This window comes from Phaeodactylum tricornutum, chromosome 3 (genome assembly GCF_000150955.2).
Source record: "Phaeodactylum tricornutum CCAP 1055/1 chromosome 3, complete sequence".
Taxonomy (NCBI): Eukaryota; Bacillariophyta; class Bacillariophyceae; order Surirellales; family Neidiaceae; genus Phaeodactylum; species Phaeodactylum tricornutum.
This window is the reverse complement of record NC_011671.1, coordinates 1,278,780-1,297,354: the sequence shown is the minus strand read 5'-3', so window position 1 is coordinate 1,297,354 and position 18,575 is coordinate 1,278,780. Positions and strand designations below refer to the sequence as shown.

General features: G+C 48.3%; 7 protein-coding genes across 7 annotated transcripts; 2 read left to right on the top strand and 5 right to left on the bottom strand.

The window, feature by feature from the left end:
• Positions 1-236: 236 nt before the first annotated feature.
• On the bottom strand, positions 237-1,190 carry PHATR_44201 (predicted protein; the record flags this gene model as incomplete). Its single annotated transcript, XM_002186185.1, has 1 exon — positions 237-1,190. The coding sequence occupies exon 1, from the start codon at positions 1,077-1,079 to the stop codon at positions 237-239; it is 843 nt and encodes a 280-aa protein (XP_002186221.1). The 5' UTR covers positions 1,080-1,190.
• Positions 1,191-2,925: 1,735 nt separating this feature from the next.
• On the top strand, positions 2,926-3,327 carry PHATR_7866 (predicted protein; the record flags this gene model as incomplete). Its single annotated transcript, XM_002186463.1, has 1 exon — positions 2,926-3,327. A coding segment is annotated over one exon (402 nt), but the record flags the coding sequence as incomplete, so codon positions are not given.
• A 1,057-nt stretch (positions 3,328-4,384) lies between these two features.
• Positions 4,385-6,534, bottom strand: HSF3 (heat shock factor, DNA-binding). The gene is made up of 2 exons (XM_002186184.1): positions 5,986-6,534; positions 4,385-5,824 (listed from the first exon to the last, which is right to left on the bottom strand). The coding sequence occupies exons 1-2, from the start codon at positions 6,211-6,213 to the stop codon at positions 4,679-4,681; spliced, it is 1,374 nt and encodes a 457-aa protein (XP_002186220.1). The 5' UTR covers positions 6,214-6,534; the 3' UTR covers positions 4,385-4,678.
• A 727-nt stretch (positions 6,535-7,261) lies between these two features.
• PHATR_44199 (predicted protein) lies at positions 7,262-9,598 on the bottom strand (the record flags this gene model as incomplete). The annotated part of the gene is made up of 1 exon (XM_002186183.1): positions 7,262-9,598. The coding sequence occupies one exon, from the start codon at positions 9,596-9,598 to the stop codon at positions 7,262-7,264; it is 2,337 nt and encodes a 778-aa protein (XP_002186219.1).
• Positions 9,599-9,697: 99 nt separating this feature from the next.
• SDH1 (succinate dehydrogenase flavoprotein) lies at positions 9,698-12,651 on the top strand (the record flags this gene model as incomplete). Its single annotated transcript, XM_002186462.1, has 5 exons — positions 9,698-9,740; positions 10,330-10,331; positions 10,505-10,820; positions 10,963-11,645; positions 11,779-12,651. 5 exons carry the CDS (start codon positions 9,698-9,700, stop codon positions 12,649-12,651), a joined length of 1,917 nt encoding a protein of 638 aa, XP_002186498.1.
• A 351-nt stretch (positions 12,652-13,002) lies between these two features.
• PHATR_41811 (predicted protein) lies at positions 13,003-14,518 on the bottom strand (the record flags this gene model as incomplete). Its single annotated transcript, XM_002186182.1, has 2 exons — positions 13,003-13,313; positions 13,393-14,518. The coding sequence occupies 2 exons, from the start codon at positions 14,516-14,518 to the stop codon at positions 13,003-13,005; spliced, it is 1,437 nt and encodes a 478-aa protein (XP_002186218.1).
• A 141-nt stretch (positions 14,519-14,659) lies between these two features.
• Positions 14,660-16,106, bottom strand: PHATR_33571 (predicted protein; the record flags this gene model as incomplete). The annotated part of the gene is made up of 3 exons (XM_002186181.1): positions 14,660-15,663; positions 15,720-15,844; positions 16,009-16,106. Coding segments are annotated over 3 exons (1,227 nt in total), but the record flags the coding sequence as incomplete, so codon positions are not given.
• Positions 16,107-18,575: the final 2,469 nt, after the last annotated feature.

The following is an 18,575-nucleotide window of genomic DNA, read 5'->3' as shown; positions in this document are numbered from 1 at the left end:
AAGTGCAGCAAACCTCTATCTCTAGGAATAAACGCGGTACTAGAGAGTAATATGAGCACTCCACTTGTGGAGTCAAGCAATAGGTCCTAGTCGCGCTTTGTGTATGTTACATGCGTCATCATACGTATCGTATGAAGCCGGCCGCGTAAGCGCTCCAGCACTCGAGGCATGCAAAGCGCATAGCACTTGTACTACGTCGACTACGCGTAGGTTCGATAAAAGTTCTTATACCCATGCTAAAGAATAGGAAATGTTCGTTCCACTGCAAGGACTGTCCCTTCTTTGGCACCTTCGTAAACCATCGTGCCGCTGCTCCCCACCATTCGTGCAAAGTCTAACCGCAAGAGTCGCTCAAATTCCCCTCGTAGGGCTTTTTGCCGATGAGATCGCGTATGGGAGGCTGAACGCAGCCAAGTACTAGAAATATGGATCTTGCCCGCCAACATGCCTTCGGCTGCGAGTTTAGCGCGAACGGGCATATTCACGAGCGGGTTTGCTTGGTGAGATTGCAGTGAGTCCGAGGTAACCAGTAAGTTCCCAACGTAGTCTTGGAGTATCAATAGTGCGCATTCGGGTTGTGCCGTTTCTTGAAAACAAAAGACGTGGCAGGCCGGTAGTATCGCATCGTCATCGTCAGTTAAGAGGCGATGTACGGGCAAATTGGGATCGTGCGAATCTGCGGCCGACCGTGCCGGCGCCCATCGGCGGACTTGAGGAAACTTATCTATATAGTAGCGATCGTGATTGGTACCATGGTTCGGCGCAAGACGAATGATACGAGCGATACCACCCAGCTGTAGAAGCCTGGCTTCTCCGTCGGCATCTAGCCGTACCGGATTGATGAGTGTCAGCTCGCGTTTGTTGTGCCTCAACACCACCATGTTGCGGTTAATTTTAGCAAACCTACGAACAAAGGACGTGGCTTGGATCAAGAAGAGATTATCGTCTAGTTTGTCGAGTACTTCCAGCGTGTAGACACCCAATGAAGTTTGCACTTTGGGCGCAGGGGTGTCGTCATGTCGACGAGAGAGTCGAGACTGAGCATCCCTCTGGTTTTGTATCCGGGGGCGTCGCGGCATAGTCCCTGACTCTGAGGTCTTGCGAAAGAGATGAGCAAGAAATGTGAAAAAAATGGTTTCACATCAACGAAGCACTAATAGCAAATGAGAACAATCAACGTTTCAAGGTGGTATTGCCTTTCGATTAGAATAGCACGAGTTGACATTCCAGTGTCGATCACGCACGATACAAAATTCACTGTCAGTGATTCCGAGCTGAGATCAATAGTGAACAACTCCCGCTGAGAATCGAGATACACAGAATTTACGATTTCGCTGGAACAATTAGATTCAGAGGTGCGCAATATTCGCTGCAGAAGCCATTTTAACCAAACAGGCTGTAGGTGAACCGTTAGCAATTATATATATATAAGTATGAAAACTGTAACAAAAATGTCATTTTCGTACGTATGCCAGACAGCAGGTGATAAATATGAGCTGACTGACAGTGAAGACCACACAGGAAGAGCGAGTGACTCACAGTCACAAAAGCACCAGGACAACACCCACGGAGGAATGAAGGGGTATTCGCTTGAGCGGAGGCGAAGAAAGTGGTAGTGTGGATCCTGCGAAGTGTCGTCGAACGACACAGCTTTGGAACATTGTGTACTGTAAGCAACTCAGAATAAGAAAAGCGTGAGATATGCAGGGTCCGAGCTGTGTTTTCTGGGCTTGCTTTGGCTTGCAATACATATCTCCTATCGCACTTGTTGGTGCATTCTCACTATCGGCATATGGCTGGAAAATAGAGAGTGGTCCACTTGTAACGACGGTGCATGCTAGCAACGTTGACAATTCATACGATGCCAAATTCTCCTTTCGGGACGAACAGATTCGATCTTTGGATCTCACGCCGGTTGTCAGGAAAGTAGCAGCGTATACTGGAACAAAACGTGCTTATCAAGCCCTATTAGCTCTGGTTAGCCATAAAACCAGTGCGGCACGACCAAAGCTTGGTTCTCAATATCCGTCCAAGCGAAGAAGCGTGGTAGAATCGTATTCTCGCTCCTCGAACTTCCGGAGAAACGTTTTTCGCGCAGAGATTGCTCAGACTGCTAGCCAGGCGGTAGTTGCCTATGATTTAGTTGCTCAAGCCGATTTAGCTCTCCAAAAGATACACAACTTAACGTTCCCACCTTTGTATGGTGCAGATTCAGGTCCTTTCGACAATGGAAATATTCCAGAGTCGGACGATGATGAATGGCTTGATACGCCCATTCCAGAATGGCGGTTGGACTTTGTGTTACAGGCTGAGCAGGTCCTTCTGATGCTGTTAAAAGTGGAGGATTGGTCTAGAACGGAATCGGCACAAATGTGGACGCCATTGTTGGTGGATATTGCCAGACGTATAGACCGCGATGTACTTCGGAATCTCTACAAAGAGGTGCAAGGTTCCGTAAAGGTCTTCAGTGTCCGAACAATCAACGATCCCAATGCTAGATCCACATTTTCCTTCCGTCTCAGTGATTCCAAGTTTCCTGTCCTAGCCTTGTTGCGTAATCGCCAGATGGAAATTGAGGAAAGACTGAAAGATGGTGTTCACGTAGACAAAAAACTGGTAGAACTAAAAGAAGAAATTTTGGCAAAAGAGAATGATATTGCCGAAGGACTGGCGCTGGTGATTCAGAGACAAGCCGCCACTATCGACGACGGGCTCAACTGCGTGGCAGAACTAGATGTTGTGTTTGCCAAAGCAGCATTTGGTATTGAGAACAAAGGAAGAATTCCAACCGTACGAAAGGATGGAATCATAAACGTGTCTCACTTTTTGCATCCGCTTCTTTTGAATCCAAAGTCAAACGAGCATAGCCCCTTAACTGTGAATGATGCTGTTCCAATCGATTTACGTTTGTCATCGAAAAAAGGTCAGCGTGTTGTAATAATCAGCGGTCCCAATGGTGGTGGAAAGACACTAGCCATGAAATCTTTCGGATTAGTTTGCTCGCTATGTAAGATTGGGATTCCTGTGCCAACGAATTCCAAGGAAAGACCTCACGTGAATTTCTTCGACGATATCTTTACCTCGATCGGCGATCAGCAAAACGTAGAGAAGGGACAATCAACTTTCATGGCCCAGCTTAGTACCTACTCAAAATTGATCACCGCTGTCCAGCGAGTAGACACAGCAGCGATATCCACACCAAACACGTTGATTCTCATGGACGAACTCGGAATGGGCACCGAAGCCAACGCTGGCGGCGCAATTGCTCAAGCTGTCATTGAGAAACTTTTGGAGTCGCCTTCGTGCCACATCGTCGCGACCACACATTCCGCACGTTTGAAAACCTTGTCTTTTGAAAGTGGCGAGTTTGAATGTGCTACAGTCTTGCTCGAAACCAACTCCCTTGGTGATGCCTCGTTTCAGAAACCGAGTTACCAGCTACAGTATGGTGTTATCGGAGAATCAAATGCGCTTGGTGCTGCATCTCGTGCCGTACCCCCTCTACCTGAGGATGTGTTGATCCGTGCTTCCGACTTAATGGTCACAGCAACCGACGCATCTACAGTACCTGTAGGCCGAGAGAACTCCGACCAGATATCTGGAGCCTACATTCAAGCACTGACGGCTTCACTAGAAAAACAAGTTCAAATGGCGCACGACGACGCAACTCGCGCCGCCCAGTTAGCTAACGACAATCGTCGAATCCAACGCGCCATGCGATCCATGGCGGCTTCGTACGATCGGCACTTGGAACAATTACTAGACCAAGTACAACAAAGCTATCAGAAACTAAAATCTCAGAAAAGCATGGTGGAGGTGGTTGGGGAAACACTCGCCGAGTTACGGGTCGTCCAAAAGAAGATACGAACAGAGCAGGATATATTGCGTGACCGTGGGTTGAAAATTATTTCCGCTTTGCACCAGTTTACAGAAGGAGAGGCGGTGATGATTTTGTCGGACAATGAATGGAACAACATGAACGCAAAGGTCGTATTGCTCGACGCGCACCAACGACGCCTTCGAGAGATGGGGCCCGATGATGTTGCTGTGTTGCCCGAGTTTTCGTGGGATAGCGCTTCAGAGCTGTTCAGCATAGACAATGAAACCCCTGTCGCGAAACCAATCATAATTTCTCGCTATCAACTCGCACTGTGGGATTACGATAGCGTTTGGGAAGACACGGACGAGTACGAACCGCGCAAGGCTGCCGTCTCGGGTATTCATGGATCCAAAAGACGACTCCACGATCTTTTGTCGTCGATCGAGACCGATTCAAGCACGACGGGAACGCGACCACATCCTTCCACGGCCCGGCAGCGCATCACCAACAATTCGTTTACCTCGAGTCGCCAACGCAAAGCTGTGCAGCAAAAGGTTAAACGTAAAAAGAAATAGATTGTAAAGCTTATATTCGTTATAGCGTGTACTATATAATCGTTATATAAGTAAAAAGCTGACCTTAGAGAAAGGCTAAAGGAGAAAGATATCTAAGAAGAGGATCGAGCATCTCCGTGTAAGGCATAAAACCGTCCCTCTCGACTCCAAGATCGGTGACGCGCCAAGTGGTCTATACATAATTTCCCAATTGTACCCTTGACGCGCGTGCCTATATGTAGTAGGCCCCACACACAGTGTTCCGTGCGATAACCCCAAACAAGTGTCACAGTATTCGTGCTACTTAAGCATGTACTGGAATGACCGGAATAGACTTTTGAACGTTCTGGGGTTTTTTGCTCTTGTTACCCTGTTGCTGGGCCTGAATTTGGCTACTATAGTGGTGCAACAATGCGGCCAAAGTGGCGGCAGCCAAGGGCATGGGCACGTCCTGTTTCTCCTCTTCCAAAGTCTGCGGAATGGATGTCGAAGGAGTCATAGCAGATTGCACTTGCAAAGACTTCGATGTGTTTTCCTTGGAAAGGGGCTTGAGGGATTCGGTGGAAGTAATGGCGGCGATCAATCGCTCAACAATCATTACTTGAATATCCCGAGGCAAAAACATGAGTGCGTCACTTAATCTCTTCATGAGTTCGGCATCTGGTCGATTGGCGGAGTCGAGACCAAAGGAAGGTGGTTCCATCTGCAAAAGATCATCTGAGTCTTCGTTGAAAGCGGTGAAAAGCTGATCCACAAACTCATTGTCGCTGACCTGAGTGTTGACGGAAGTCTCGCGGATCATGGGTACGGTTGACTTAACGGGGGACGGTGGTGTTATGGACAAAGCGGCTGCCTCCGCTTCCACAGATGAGGATAGATCTTTGTTTCCTGTCGCTGTTATAATCTCGTCGAGCTCCATGTTACTAAACATGTCGTCCGGACGGACCAATTGATCCGATTCTCCATTGACATCCATCATAAGGTCTCCGTTAAAAGCAGTTTGAAAGTCTTCCGTCTTGATCAATAATTCCGTCTTTTTACGCTTGGATCCTACTTGATCCTCCTCTTCCTGCTTTAGGGAAACCTTCTGAACCATAGCCGTAAGCTGATCAATGTTTTTGGTCATTTCTTCGATGCGTTTCTGAAGCGACTGCACTTCTGACTTGCTAGCTTTGCTGGCACCGTCAGGATCGGGCGTTACTTTGGCAGATGCTGTCACACCTACTTTGTTCCCTTGCGTAGTGGAAACGCTGCTGGAACTAGAAGTCGAGGGAGACGTAGGGGCTTTCTGTCCGTTCATGCGTTTAATCTCAGTCAAAAGTTCCGGTTTGCCCTTCTGGAAATTTTCGTGTCGAAATCGCCAATAATTAGCCGTTTCGGCCTCCAGCTTGGGATCAATGCGAATAGTGTCAGCGTACTTGATCTTGCGAAAGGAATAAAAGTTAAGTTGCTGCCAAAAAAAAGGGGAAAGGAACAAAGGCGTGAGAACACAGAGAAATCAAACGCGTTCGGCAGTGCCAATCCCGGGATTCCCATAGGGGGCCAAATTTCCCTGACGAGCGCATTGAACAGCCTAGAAATCCGTCCGCAAGCCAGCAATCACCAACGTACCCTTACGAAACTGCTAAACTTGGAATGCTTGAAGTATTGCGGGATGATTGTCCGTTCGAAACGATCTGGGTCTTTCACCACAAACGTGGTGCCGTCCTCGGACCAACAGGCGATTTCATCGTCGCATTGATCGATCATGTAGTAGGTTTCTGTAAAATCAAGAATGGGAGGAAGGCAAGTGTGAGATGAGACAGAGAAAATGCGTGTATCCTTCGTCCATTCCTGCATTCCATCGTTGCTCAAGCGTCATTTCCGCGGGTCGCTCCATTGCAAACGGACATTTTCGGATCGTCTACGACGAAACGCGTAGAAATCCTACGGCGATAAATCTATCGCACTGGAAAGTGCTTTACTCACTCCGTAGAAAGATGGGAACGTCCGGTGAAGGTTCGCCGATCGAAGTCGCTACGCTTTGTGGATTGGTCTTCGCCATGGTGGCTTGTCAGATGTCTATAATAGTATGAGTGATTTGCGGATTGCTGCTAGACACTTGGTCCGTGGGGTTTCAACAACAAACGAGGTTGGTCGTAGGAATACGGGGAGTTGCTGACACGGGTCAGATTGTGGCGTTACGTGACTGTGCGCTGTTTCGCTGCGGTGTGAGCACGGGAACGAAAATGAGCTGTTGGGTGCAGGACTTCGAACGAACTCTTCGACTCTCACCAGCTGCGACTGAGCGATATCGTACACTGCACAGGTTTTTGTCCCGGTGCGTGTTTGAGAAAACATCAAAAAGACACTTGAGAGACATATAGAAATATGTGGAGTGCCCGTTGCTAAGATTTTCAAAACCAAAATGTCAGAAAGTATAGGTTCCCTACGAGTCAGACAGACTACAGGCATTGCAACGGTCATTATCCCGGAAATGCTTCGGCTTCGCAGACAACGACATTTTCTATTCCACGCGGAGCGCTATAAAACAAGATCGCATTGGTAGTCCTGAGCATCTACAATGCAATAGCGATGCTTGGGACTCTGACCGACGGAAGATGTGACTCCGGCTAACACATGACAGACAACACCAGCATGAACGTTTACTCTCATTTTCCGTAAGCAAGAATGCCGCTGGCGTATGCTTGTTCGATAATGTTGACTAAATTTGCTTCTAGCGTAAGGTGTCGTTTGCTCACTGGTAAGCAAACGAGAACTCGGAGGCTACCGAGCTCTTCACAACTCCCATATAGTGTAGAATTTGTTATGTCATGCTAGCTAGAAAGCTCGAGTGCCTAGTTCCGATCTATATTAGAAGGATATTCGCAATAGTTGGTGCAAGCCACTACGTAGGAAGCGTGTCAACGAACATTGATTCAACGGACACGGCGTGCTCCAGCGCTGCGTGTTGGATCCCGCTGCGTGTTGGATCCCGAAATAGCTCGTCAGCTTTGCGTTGCTGATGCTTCAACGCTTGCAATTGCTCTTCTTGATGTCGAGAATGGTCCGACTCCTTCGGCAGCACGGAACGCAGTCGAATCTGCGGCAGCATCTTGAGGGTATGGATGCTGTTTTTACGGAATGTCTTGAAGTTAGGACCGCCTGTTCCTTTGTCTTGAGCGTTGTAGTGTGAAAATGTCGTAGTAGACGCTGGGACAATCAAACCCTTGCATGTTTCGGTTGTGGCAACTTCAATCCATTCCTCGTAACCAGTCTTTTCTAGTATTTCGTCCTTGGCTCGGACGTATGCCTTCCGCTTGCTACCAGAAGGTGCTGCTACAAACCAGCCAGTCGATATCTGTTCAAGAGACATTCGAGACTTGCAATCGTCAGGAATGGGGTTCTCGATTGCGTCACATTTTTTTAGTTCCACACGATACTGTTTGTTAGCCTTGTTCGATTCTTCTGGTGTATTTGACTCATTATCGCTCGTAGTTGTAGATTTTGGAACTGTGCTTGAGACTCCGTCGCCCCGGTTAAGTGCAACATCTTCGTCCGAGATGGCTGTGACGTCCGGTGAACTCCGCAGTCTTTTCGGAGGGGGTTCGGGGCTATCCTTTTCCAACGCCTCCGATGTTACTCGTTCTCCTGAGCTGTAAGCGTCAATGGCAATATCCGACGAGAAGCCTGGTTCCTTTGTATGCTTGTTATTTGCTAAAGGTGTAAGAACAGCAGCGCTCTCGTTCGACTTCGTCGTTTGACTCTTGCTCGCGGTAGTTACGGAAGCGTTCCCGAAAATACTTTGGGATGGCACGGACGTGACGTGCGTCAATCTCGATGGCAGCGAAATTCGAAGAGACCGTGTGTCCCCGTCCAATACACGACCATTGCCGTCTTTCAAAGGTTGCTGTGTCGTTAAAGCCTTGGCCATTTGCCGTGCCGATACTCGCGGCACACCCCAATCGTCGGCGAATGTTTTGGACAACTCGCGGTGGCGACTCTCGGTTACCACAAAGCAACCAGGCCTAACGGCGGGATCGTTCCAAACTTCATTGGCCCGAGCCAGTGCGGTCGAGACGCTATCCAAGTCGTACAGGGGTATTATAGTGGCACCACCACTCCGTGCCAGCAAGGTGAAGTCATCATCCTTGACGGACAATAAGACCGTACGCGGCCAAAGAGTCGAACTAGCCACATTGTTCCAAAACTTACTCTGGTCGGCTTTTGGGGCAAAGGTAGTCACCTCTGGCCAGGCATCACGGTGCGACGTTCGATTCATGATGGCTTCGACATACGCGCGTGTCACCGCTGTGATTCCTCTACTCCAGGCGGCAAGCTGTTTGGGACTGGGATAGCGTTGGGGTGTGACCACGTGTGTGACGGTGTCATCCAACTTAGTTACGTCTTGCACTCCGTAAAGCTGTTGTTGCTCGACCGAGAGCGCTTCCGGCTTGGCTAGTTTTCCGCTACTCGCTCGTAAGACTCGTAGGGGTTGCCGTGTAATCACCACGGTGGATCCCAATTTTCCGCATTGCAATATGACACGGTGCGGCGTCGACAATGTGTTTTCTGTGAGTAATATCGACAGATTTTCCAACACTCGTGTTTCGTTGGCACCAATCATTTCCAACGTAGCTTTGGGCGAGGACAGGTGAGCCGCCACGGGAGATAGCGGGAGTGCCAAAGAGCCTATGAGCTGCGATGCATTCTCTAGACTCGAGCCGATGGCGTCTTCGTCGTCCGTCTCGTCCGAATCACTGCTTTTAGAATCAACGCGCTTAGAAGGAGACAGCGTTTCCACCTCCAGCAATGCTGGTTCCACTACCAGATAGGTACCCAATTTGCCAATGCCTTCCACTACGAGGCACGTGCCGTCGTCTGCTGCTTGGCAAGCTTTGGTTTCTTCCATGTTCCGGGGACTCGCAGCGAATCTGGCTTTCTGTTCATCCGTCTTGTCTTCAGGAGTACCAGTAGTACCGGCCGTCTCGATGATCGTATCTTTGATTGCTTGGGAGCAAATTAGTCGAAAAAGACAGTGCTCACGAGACACGGATTTGTCTTGCGGAAACAGGACATCACCTTTCTTTCGTCCGATCGTCAGGAGCCGTCCCGAATCGCTGTTTGAAGCTAGATGGATACTGGTACCCAAGCACGCGAACAAAGTCTCTGCCGGTTGCAAGGTTGTGCCGTCGGCTTGCGTCTCCAGCGGTCGATCGCAGGGATAGACATCAACGCGAAACATTCCTAAATCTCAAACGCCGATTCACCAGCTGTGCAGTGACGTGCGGGGCAAGAACGACAAAGTCTCATTCAGTATTGCGATGATTGGTTCGGTGAAAATATGCCCAAAACACGCCGTAAACCAACTACGAAAATCCGTGATTGTAAGTCCAATTGTCGAATTCCAAGTCCCCTTGTACCATGGTCGATTCGAACGGACAGGTAATTTCCAAAATGGAGGAACATAACCCTATAGTTATCATTTTCATTAGGTTTCTCAATGTCCTGTCACTGTGACACTGTCAACTTGTTTCGTCGACGAGTCTGTTCCATGTCCGTGTTCGGGGACGGAAAGCGACAGCGGATGCGAAGCTTCCTCCGAGCTCTGACTCTGCTTCCACTTGGTTTACTTTCTTCGATTGGCTTAGGTATATCCGATGTGCCGATGTTTCCCTTTTGGATTGGTTCAAACCGTGTCGGAGTGCCTGGATCCGATTGCATTCTGTTTTCTTCGTCTTTCGTGATCGAGGAACACACAGCAGCATGAAGTGCAGTGAGTGCTGTACTGCGCAGTGCTGATTCGGTCGTCTCGGCGAATGTATCTGCCGATAAATTTCACGGTGAGAAGCCATCTGGCTGTCGTCCCCCACCACGGTAACATATCCGTTCTGTGCGCACAAATTATAATACTGCAAACGTACATACTTTGCACTAAGAGAAACACAGACTAGTAGCAAGTCTCACACGGAACAGTGGTACAATTGACTCTTCCTCCGTGTCAAAAAGCCTAACTGTAAATTCGAGTCTCCCGATTCCTGGAGTCACAATCGCTTCCCTGAAAAATAGTGTTTGTTGACCGCACAAGGGTACTACATTACCTATCGCCAACATGTTCGCGTCGACACTCCGCTCGTCTCTGCGTCAACAGCACCGACGCGTCGCCGTCACTTCCGTCGGATCGAAATCTCTGTCGACTTCACCTCATTTGATTGGTGATTACACCGTAATTGATCACACGTACGATGCCGTCGTCGTCGGTGCCGGCGGCTCCGGATTGCGTGCCGCCATGGGCCTGTCCGAAGCCGGATTCAAGACTGCGTGTGTGACCAAACTCTTCCCTACACGCAGTCACACCGTTGCCGCGCAAGGAGGCATCAACGCTGCGTTGGGAAATATGGGCGAGGATGATTGGCGCTGGCACATGTACGATACCGTCAAGGGTAGTGATTGGTTGGGTGATCAAGGTACGTTTATTCTCTGAAGTCTTATTAGCTTGCACAAACCACTGTTGGGAACTAGGTAGTCTACGCCGGGACTTTGTGTCTCACAGTCAAGCCTTTCGTCTCTCTGTCCCACGTGCAAACACATACACACACGTACCCACAGACGCCATTCATTACATGTGTCGAGAGGCTCCCAAAGCAGTTTTGGAACTGGAGGAATTCGGTATGCCCTTTTCCCGTACCGAAGAAGGCAAAATTTACCAACGTGCCTTTGGCGGACAGAGTCTGGATTTCGGTAAGGGTGGACAGGCCTACCGCTGTGCGGCCGCCGCCGATCGTACCGGCCACGCCATGCTGCACACGCTCTATGGACGTTCTCTCGCCTTCGATACGACATACTTTATTGAATACTTCGCCATGGATCTACTCATGAACGATCAAGGTGAATGCGTCGGAGTTGTGGCCCTCAACATGGAAGACGGCACCATTCATCGCATACACGCCAAGAATACCGTCCTGGCCACGGGTGGCTACGGACGAACCTACTTCTCGTGCACCTCCGCTCACACGTGCACGGGCGACGGTAACGCCATGGCCATGCGGCAGGGCCTGTCCAACCAGGACAACGAGTTTGTGCAGTTCCATCCGACCGGAATTTACGGAGCTGGCTGTCTCATCACGGAAGGCTGTCGCGGAGAAGGTGGTATTCTGCGCAATTCTGAAGGTGAAAGATTCATGGAGCGATATGCCCCGTCGGCCAAAGATCTGGCATCGAGAGACGTCGTTTCACGTTCCATGACCATGGAAATACGCGAGGGACGGGGTGCAGGTCCAAAGAAGGATCACGTGAGTCGTTAACTGTGAATGTATCCTGTGCTCATCGTGTATACATGTTTCCCTTTGTTGTCCTGCGCCGTCCCTAGGTATTTGAGAAATTCTACGTATTGTCTAACCGTTCCATCTCATCGTTGTCTCGTAGATCTATCTACACTTGGATCATCTTCCTCCGGATCTCTTGGCAGAACGATTGCCTGGAATCAGCGAGACGGCTGCCATTTTCGCCGGTGTTGACGTGACCAAGGAGCCTATTCCTGTTTTGCCTACAGTTCATTACAACATGGGGGGTATCCCGACCAATCACTATGGGGAAGTTATCCGAACCAAGTTTGATAAGGATGGAAACTTTTCCAAAGACGAGGTTGTTCCGGGACTCTTTGCATCGGGTGAATCTGCGTGTGCTTCCGTTCACGGTGCCAATCGGTTGGGAGCCAACTCTTTGCTAGACATTGTTGTCTTTGGGCGTGCTTGTGCCAACCGCATTGCCGAAATCGCAAAACCCGGGGACAAGATTGCCGATGGTCCTTCCGATGTTGGTTTTGGTAGCATTGCCGAACTCGACAAGCTTCGATACGCGGAAGGACATGCCACAACTGCCGATATTCGCTCCGAAATGCAAAGCGTGATGCAGGAACACGCTGCCGTCTACCGCACTACCCAGACGCTGGCGGAAGGAAAGACCGCCATTGACGGCGTCGTTGACAAATTCAAAGACATTGCCGTGACTGACAAGTCTCTGGTGTGGAACACGGATTTGGTCGAAACTTTGGAGTTGCGCAACTTATTGGCCTGCGCATCGACCACCATGTATGGTGCCGAGAATCGCAAGGAAAGTCGGGGTGCCCATGCTCATGAAGATTATCCCACGCGTGACGACGAAAATTGGATGAAGCACACATTATCTTACTTTGACGAAAGCACTGGACGGACCGAAATCAAATACCGTCCAATCCATTACTACACTCTGGACGAAGATGAATGTAAAACTGTCCCTCCGGTAGCTCGTGTTTACTGAGGACATACTGGCAATAAGCGCACTTGTTGTGCAGATTCTTGTTTCTTTCCTTCAGTCAGTTTTAATTTTAGCAGCCCGTGATTGTTTTGTTACCGTTGCCAAATTTGTCCGTGCCGGGGTATTGCTTATTCTAGTAGAATTGATGAGCTTGAGATGGGCGACAAAGAGAATATTGTTTCATGTAACGTATTCGTGCTATGAGACTCCGTAAGTGGAGAACATCAAGTCGGACGAAAGCAATTAGGAGAGTCTTCCGTAGCATTTTTTCCAAACTGTGGTACGCTCAACTCTAGAGAATGACAGGCTCAAGTATTCATCGAGATCACAAAGTGATTTACATTAAGAAGAAATCTACTTGAAATCCCCATCAAAGCCAGTGAACCCCGTCAACTTGAAAATTGGATAGAACGGCTTGGTGGGTAGCTGCGAGCACCAATTCCACGCACTAGTCAATCTTCCATCGATACATGAGCCAGCATCGTAAAAGTTATTGGCGCCTGATCCATCAAACGCTGAGCGAAAGAAGTCGTATAGAATATCTTGACGGAGTTTTTTAACACCTCCGAATCCGTCGTCGATCATTTGCTGAATGCCGTCGTCTTTTTCGCAAAGCTGCTCCAGATTTTCCAAGCAAGTGACGATTGGAGCCAAGATACGAGGAACTGCCCAAAGTTCGAGATAGTGTTTGAGTATTCGCGGCATCGACTGCTTTAAACCTTCTAGAAAAATCTTCTTTCTTACCTTGCGTATACTTGTCAATAAAGCTGAGAGCGTTGGGGACGTTGTGGTCACCAAGATGGATCATATTGCTACCAATCCAGTGACTGACTTTTGATTGGACCCTCACTAAAACTTGCCGCATCGCCCTGTATGTTTGAGGTGACTGTTGCACTCGTTGCATGCCCTGACCCGTGTCCTGCAAAACGTAAGAGACGGAGTCACTTAGTAAATCCTCCTCCGCCATGGCCCACAACCGGAACATGTCATCCACGATATCGCGCCACAGCGTTAGACTCTGCAAGGCGAAATAGTATTGCCGTTCATGGCTATGCGAAAGACGAGAACCATCTTCTCCGCTAACAATACTGAGTGAATATCCTTCTTCAACATGTTCTGGAGAAAAATGTTTCGTCAAGTAATCGATCACTTTATCGATAGGGACTCGGTTGCTGTTCAAAAACGAGTTGTTGTCGCAAATCGAGTACAAGCAAAGGTGAATATCTTCTGAAGTCAACAGGGAAGAGCGATATTTGCGCTTGATCAGCGAAACGGCTCGCTCCTTTTGGCGAATCTCTTGGTCAATTTGGGAACGAGATTTCCAGCCCGCCAAAATCTCCTCAGTAGCGGTTTCAATCAACTTATCCGACAAAACTTCCAGACCACGGCGATCCTCCAAAAATTTGTAAACGGATTCGATTGGACCCTTGATGGAAAAACCCAAGTGCGGGCGTAACGATGGCGAGACAGCGTCTTGCAAAAGGTATATCACTTTGCCGTACTCCGTCCGCATCTTTTCTGGATTCATGATTTTGTGACGTCGAGCCATTTCAAACATTTGTCGAAAGAATTTTTCAAAGTGAGCATAGTTGTCGTCCTGCAAGAGCTGCTGTCCAGCGGCGTAATCACATGCTGTCACCAAACCTCGTAAAACGGAGGTCACGCCCTTGAGCTGTTCGTGAACACGACGTGAGGTACTCTTGAAAGGGCGATCAACGTGAGTTGTATAGTCAGTACATGTCATGGAGGCTTCCATGAGACGTAGCATTTTGCGTTCTCCGAGACTGAGACGGAGCGGGATATATTTGGCGCGCTCCTTGACCGTGTTGTGCGAGCCTGACGGCTGACGATCATCGGCCCGAATTTCCATGTCTGCAACAGCATCCAGATCAATCTCCGTTGATTCCATTTCCAGCGCTTGACGAGTTTTTCTTTCAATTGCCGATGCATTTACAATATCTACGGCTTCTTCGTCCGAAGAAAAGGCAACGGTATATTGCGTCGTCTCTACAATTTTCAGAAAGATGGATTTGAGTTTGGCTTCGTCCAAGAATCCTTCGGCAATCGCTTCCGGATTAAGCCGCATAGTCACACTTGTGCCAGACTCTCCACGCAAGTCTTGAAACTGATCAAAGCCTTCCTCCACCGTCAGCTCGATGCCTTCGCCGCGCGGTCGAACGATGCGAAATTCGTCAAACGCAGTTTCTAAATTCTGCTCAGCGGAATGAACTCCGATTTCCGCTTCATAGAAATCGTCAAACTTGGACTTTGTTCTGACGCATACTCCGGTTCCTAGCGAACAGAGAGCAGCATAAAAGCCACCAAGGTCTTTCGCTTTGCAGCGCAGAACAGTGTTGTCCTCAGATGTATTCTTTGAAATAGATGGTTCTTTTGTTATGATGTATTCGGGATTGCCTTCGTTGCCATCCTGGGCCTCTGACTCCTCCTCAATTCCAGTTTCGTCATCATCATCCGTTTGGTCTAGCTCATCATCGCTTGAATCGCTGTCTTCAGCCGTCGACTGGTCTTCTTCCTCCGTTTGTGAAGTACTTCTGTTACGACTTTCGTACCCATTCGAAGAACTCTCGAGTCCGGCAGAACGCCCAACACCCAGCGAATTGATGAGATCGGCTCTGGTCATGCCGATACCAAGATCGGTGATTGATATTGTCTGTGCTTCGGGATCTACTCGGATGCGTACGCATAGCCGATGCTGGAAGCATGAATGCTGACGAATCTGCGGTGGCGTGGCAAAATACATGGCATCCATGGCTTCAATCGAATTGCTCACGAGCTGAGCAAGGCCGTCGTGAAGCGATTCCACCTGCCTCTCTCTGAACCCTTGATTGGGGAGCAAGATGCCAGCTTTAAGTCGTTGTACGAGCGGCTGGGGAATCGGATAAGATGCTCGAGATATGTGATGGGATGTCGATTGCGTTTGAGATGAGGGAAACTTCTCGTCGCTCTCTTGCGCTTCGGTGGAGATCGTGGATGTCATGGCCCCGGCGTCCATGTCTGCCATACGAAGTGCACTCTTGTCAATTGTTTGGGATGACTACGGCGAAATGTACACTGCAAGTCACGAGCTGAAGCACCCGGCGCTTCCGATGTTCGAATAATGTGTTGGCGAAAGACGAAATTGACGACCACCAAATAGACAAATAGAGCAACAAACCGATCCAAAAACTTGGATTGACTGTGACGACGGGAAGTGCTGGGGTTTCAGTCTTTTGGCAGTCCCGTTTAGATGTCCGAAAAGTTGCCCAGGCCTACCGAGACAAAACTTTGATCAAAGGCTTGTCTTGTTAGATTTGCATCAATCAGAAAGGACTAGGCACTGTTCCTATCTTCCAATAACACTTTCTCTGTAAAGTAAAGCCACTTCCAGGCGGGGCTAGCAATCCAGCATCAATAGTGAAATGCTTGCAACAGGGCACAAATAGCATGGTTCCGGCCATGGCTGTCAACTTGGCAAAGCAAGCAAAAATGTTGATGATGAGATAACTTACTACACATGCTACTGAAAACAACCAATCTATACCATAGCAACTACTAATAAATCCGGAAGATATTTTCACTGTTTGTACATTGATGTATTTTGACATAGCTTTCATTTACAAGTGGTTGCTTACAAGCAAAACTTGTGTATACTGAGCACACAAATGACAGGTGAGTGCATTTGACAATAGAGAGTGTATAAGGAAGGCTGCTGCAGCAAGACTTACAGTTAGAAAAAGGTTCCTAGATTGCAAGACATTGACAAAAGCTTTGTTTGCCAGTGTTGCATGACCTTGCAAGGTGTTACGATATACACCAATGTACACCGTATGGACAGAAGCGCTGTTAGGAACAGAGCCTGGTAAACAGAGGAGGGCGTTATCACAAACAACCAGCAATACACCTAAGGGATTTGGGACTGTAAAACTCTACTCGTTGACAGCACTCCCCACGGGTTAGACAGCGGATACAAGGACCTGTGCAAGACAGGCAGTACAGATCAAAGAACTTATAAAACAATGATTGAAGAATTAGTGCTATAAACTAGTTCTCGTTGTACCTCTGATTTGCCAAGATACAACAAACCCTGAGGAACAAACTCAAACAAAGCCAAATATCTTTCTTTTGCCATAGTATCCTTATACCATGGCGCACACTCACATATAGTTATAGTGGAACCGGAAATATTCTCCTGATGCCTTTGACGGATCCCAACGTGCCGGTTTGGCTCTTATCGGTGGGCGGAACCGCTGTCAAGGTGTGGAATCCACTTACGGGATTATGCGTCTCATAACACACATGCCACGGAAAAGGGAGCACATCCATTTACATTGGTTAGTCAGGTGATAAGTATTGGCTGTCCCACTCCGTTGCCACTGTCAGAACACGACTGACTTCGTCGTGTTCTCTCCAACGCCTGATACATTGTTGTACTTAGGAATAAGACCAAATTAACTTCCATGCGACTCACTTCATCCTTGTAAACACTCCAACTGCCATCCACTGTGTTGACACCTAACGGACGGACATTCTTGATGGGCATGTTGCATGGTACTAAACCGTGACACTCCCCATCAGGCTGTGTTGTATCCGATAGCGCCTTGGTATAACACTTGGATGTGTCTCCTTGCCAAAACAGAATAGGTATAAGAAGAGGCCATGCCTGTTGGAAACCCCAATGCTTGCTCAACACATTGGCAGGATTGTTAGCGCCCAAAAGTTTCTGGAAATCAACAATGCCGGCTGCAATAGCTTCTTGAACTTGAAGATAGGACAAAGCATTGTGCCGTTTGTTGATTGGCAATTGCAACTCAGTAGAACTTGTGATAACTGACTGGTTATCTCCAAACATAATAGTCTTTCCCTTTACCGCAACACCTAGGTATCTCATTGTAATGCGCACATCAATGATTTGTTCAACTGCAATATGTGCAGCAACAAACTCTGATCCATAGGTAGCAGTCTCAATGGTTGCTTGTTGTTTCAAGAACCATTCAAAAGGTGTTTGATTGACAAGGTGTAGAATACCGGTGACTGTACAAACTGTGATCATATCATGATACAATGTCGCATTGACATAGGTAGTTAGGACAACAGCCTCTCCCAAAGCTGAAGGAACATTGTGTGGAACAAGTTCCCAACGTTTCCGTAGATGGAACGTGCCCATTTGTTACTGCGGTCAGATAACTTGGCGTAGTTGGGCTGATCAATACGCACACGGATTGCTCCGCTCTTCATCTTACGAAGATATCCATACATACGCTTGAGTTGATCAAGATGGCCTTCTCGTGGTGCAACGCGGAATCGGGCCATATTCATTAAGACTGTAGCAATGTCGAATTGTCCCAATCATCGCCACTGTAGACTACCAATCAACAACTGATACTGTTTGATCCCATCTTCATTTAGCTCAGAGATGGAATCCAGTTCAGGGTGGTCACCTTTCTCTAACGGTCAGACATATGGCTTGGGTGGTTTGCCGTACATATGTTCGTACTGCTCCATCATCCGTGCAATGTATTTTTTGGGATGGTACAAGAGGGTTCCATCCTTATCTTGTTCGAACGTACAGCCTAAGTGATACTCCAATGGTCCAACGCCCTTGAGCTTGTACTTATGAACGCTTTTGTGTTGTTTGACAACGCTTTTGGGATCATGGGCTGCGACAGCGATATCGTCGACATAGACGGCAATGTACTCGTAGACCCCTTTACTGGGGCGCATCCAAACGTCAGAGTCGGCTTTGCTAGGTATAAAACCCATATACGAAGCGTATCGGCAAACCTCTCATGCCAACGGAGTCCACTGCTATGTAAACCGTACAAGGCCTTGTTTGTTACGTAGTACAACCAATGTACGTACGAAAAACAGGGAAACGCAGTGTCGACAATACTTGGTAAACACAGGTTGGGCGTTATTACGAACAACCT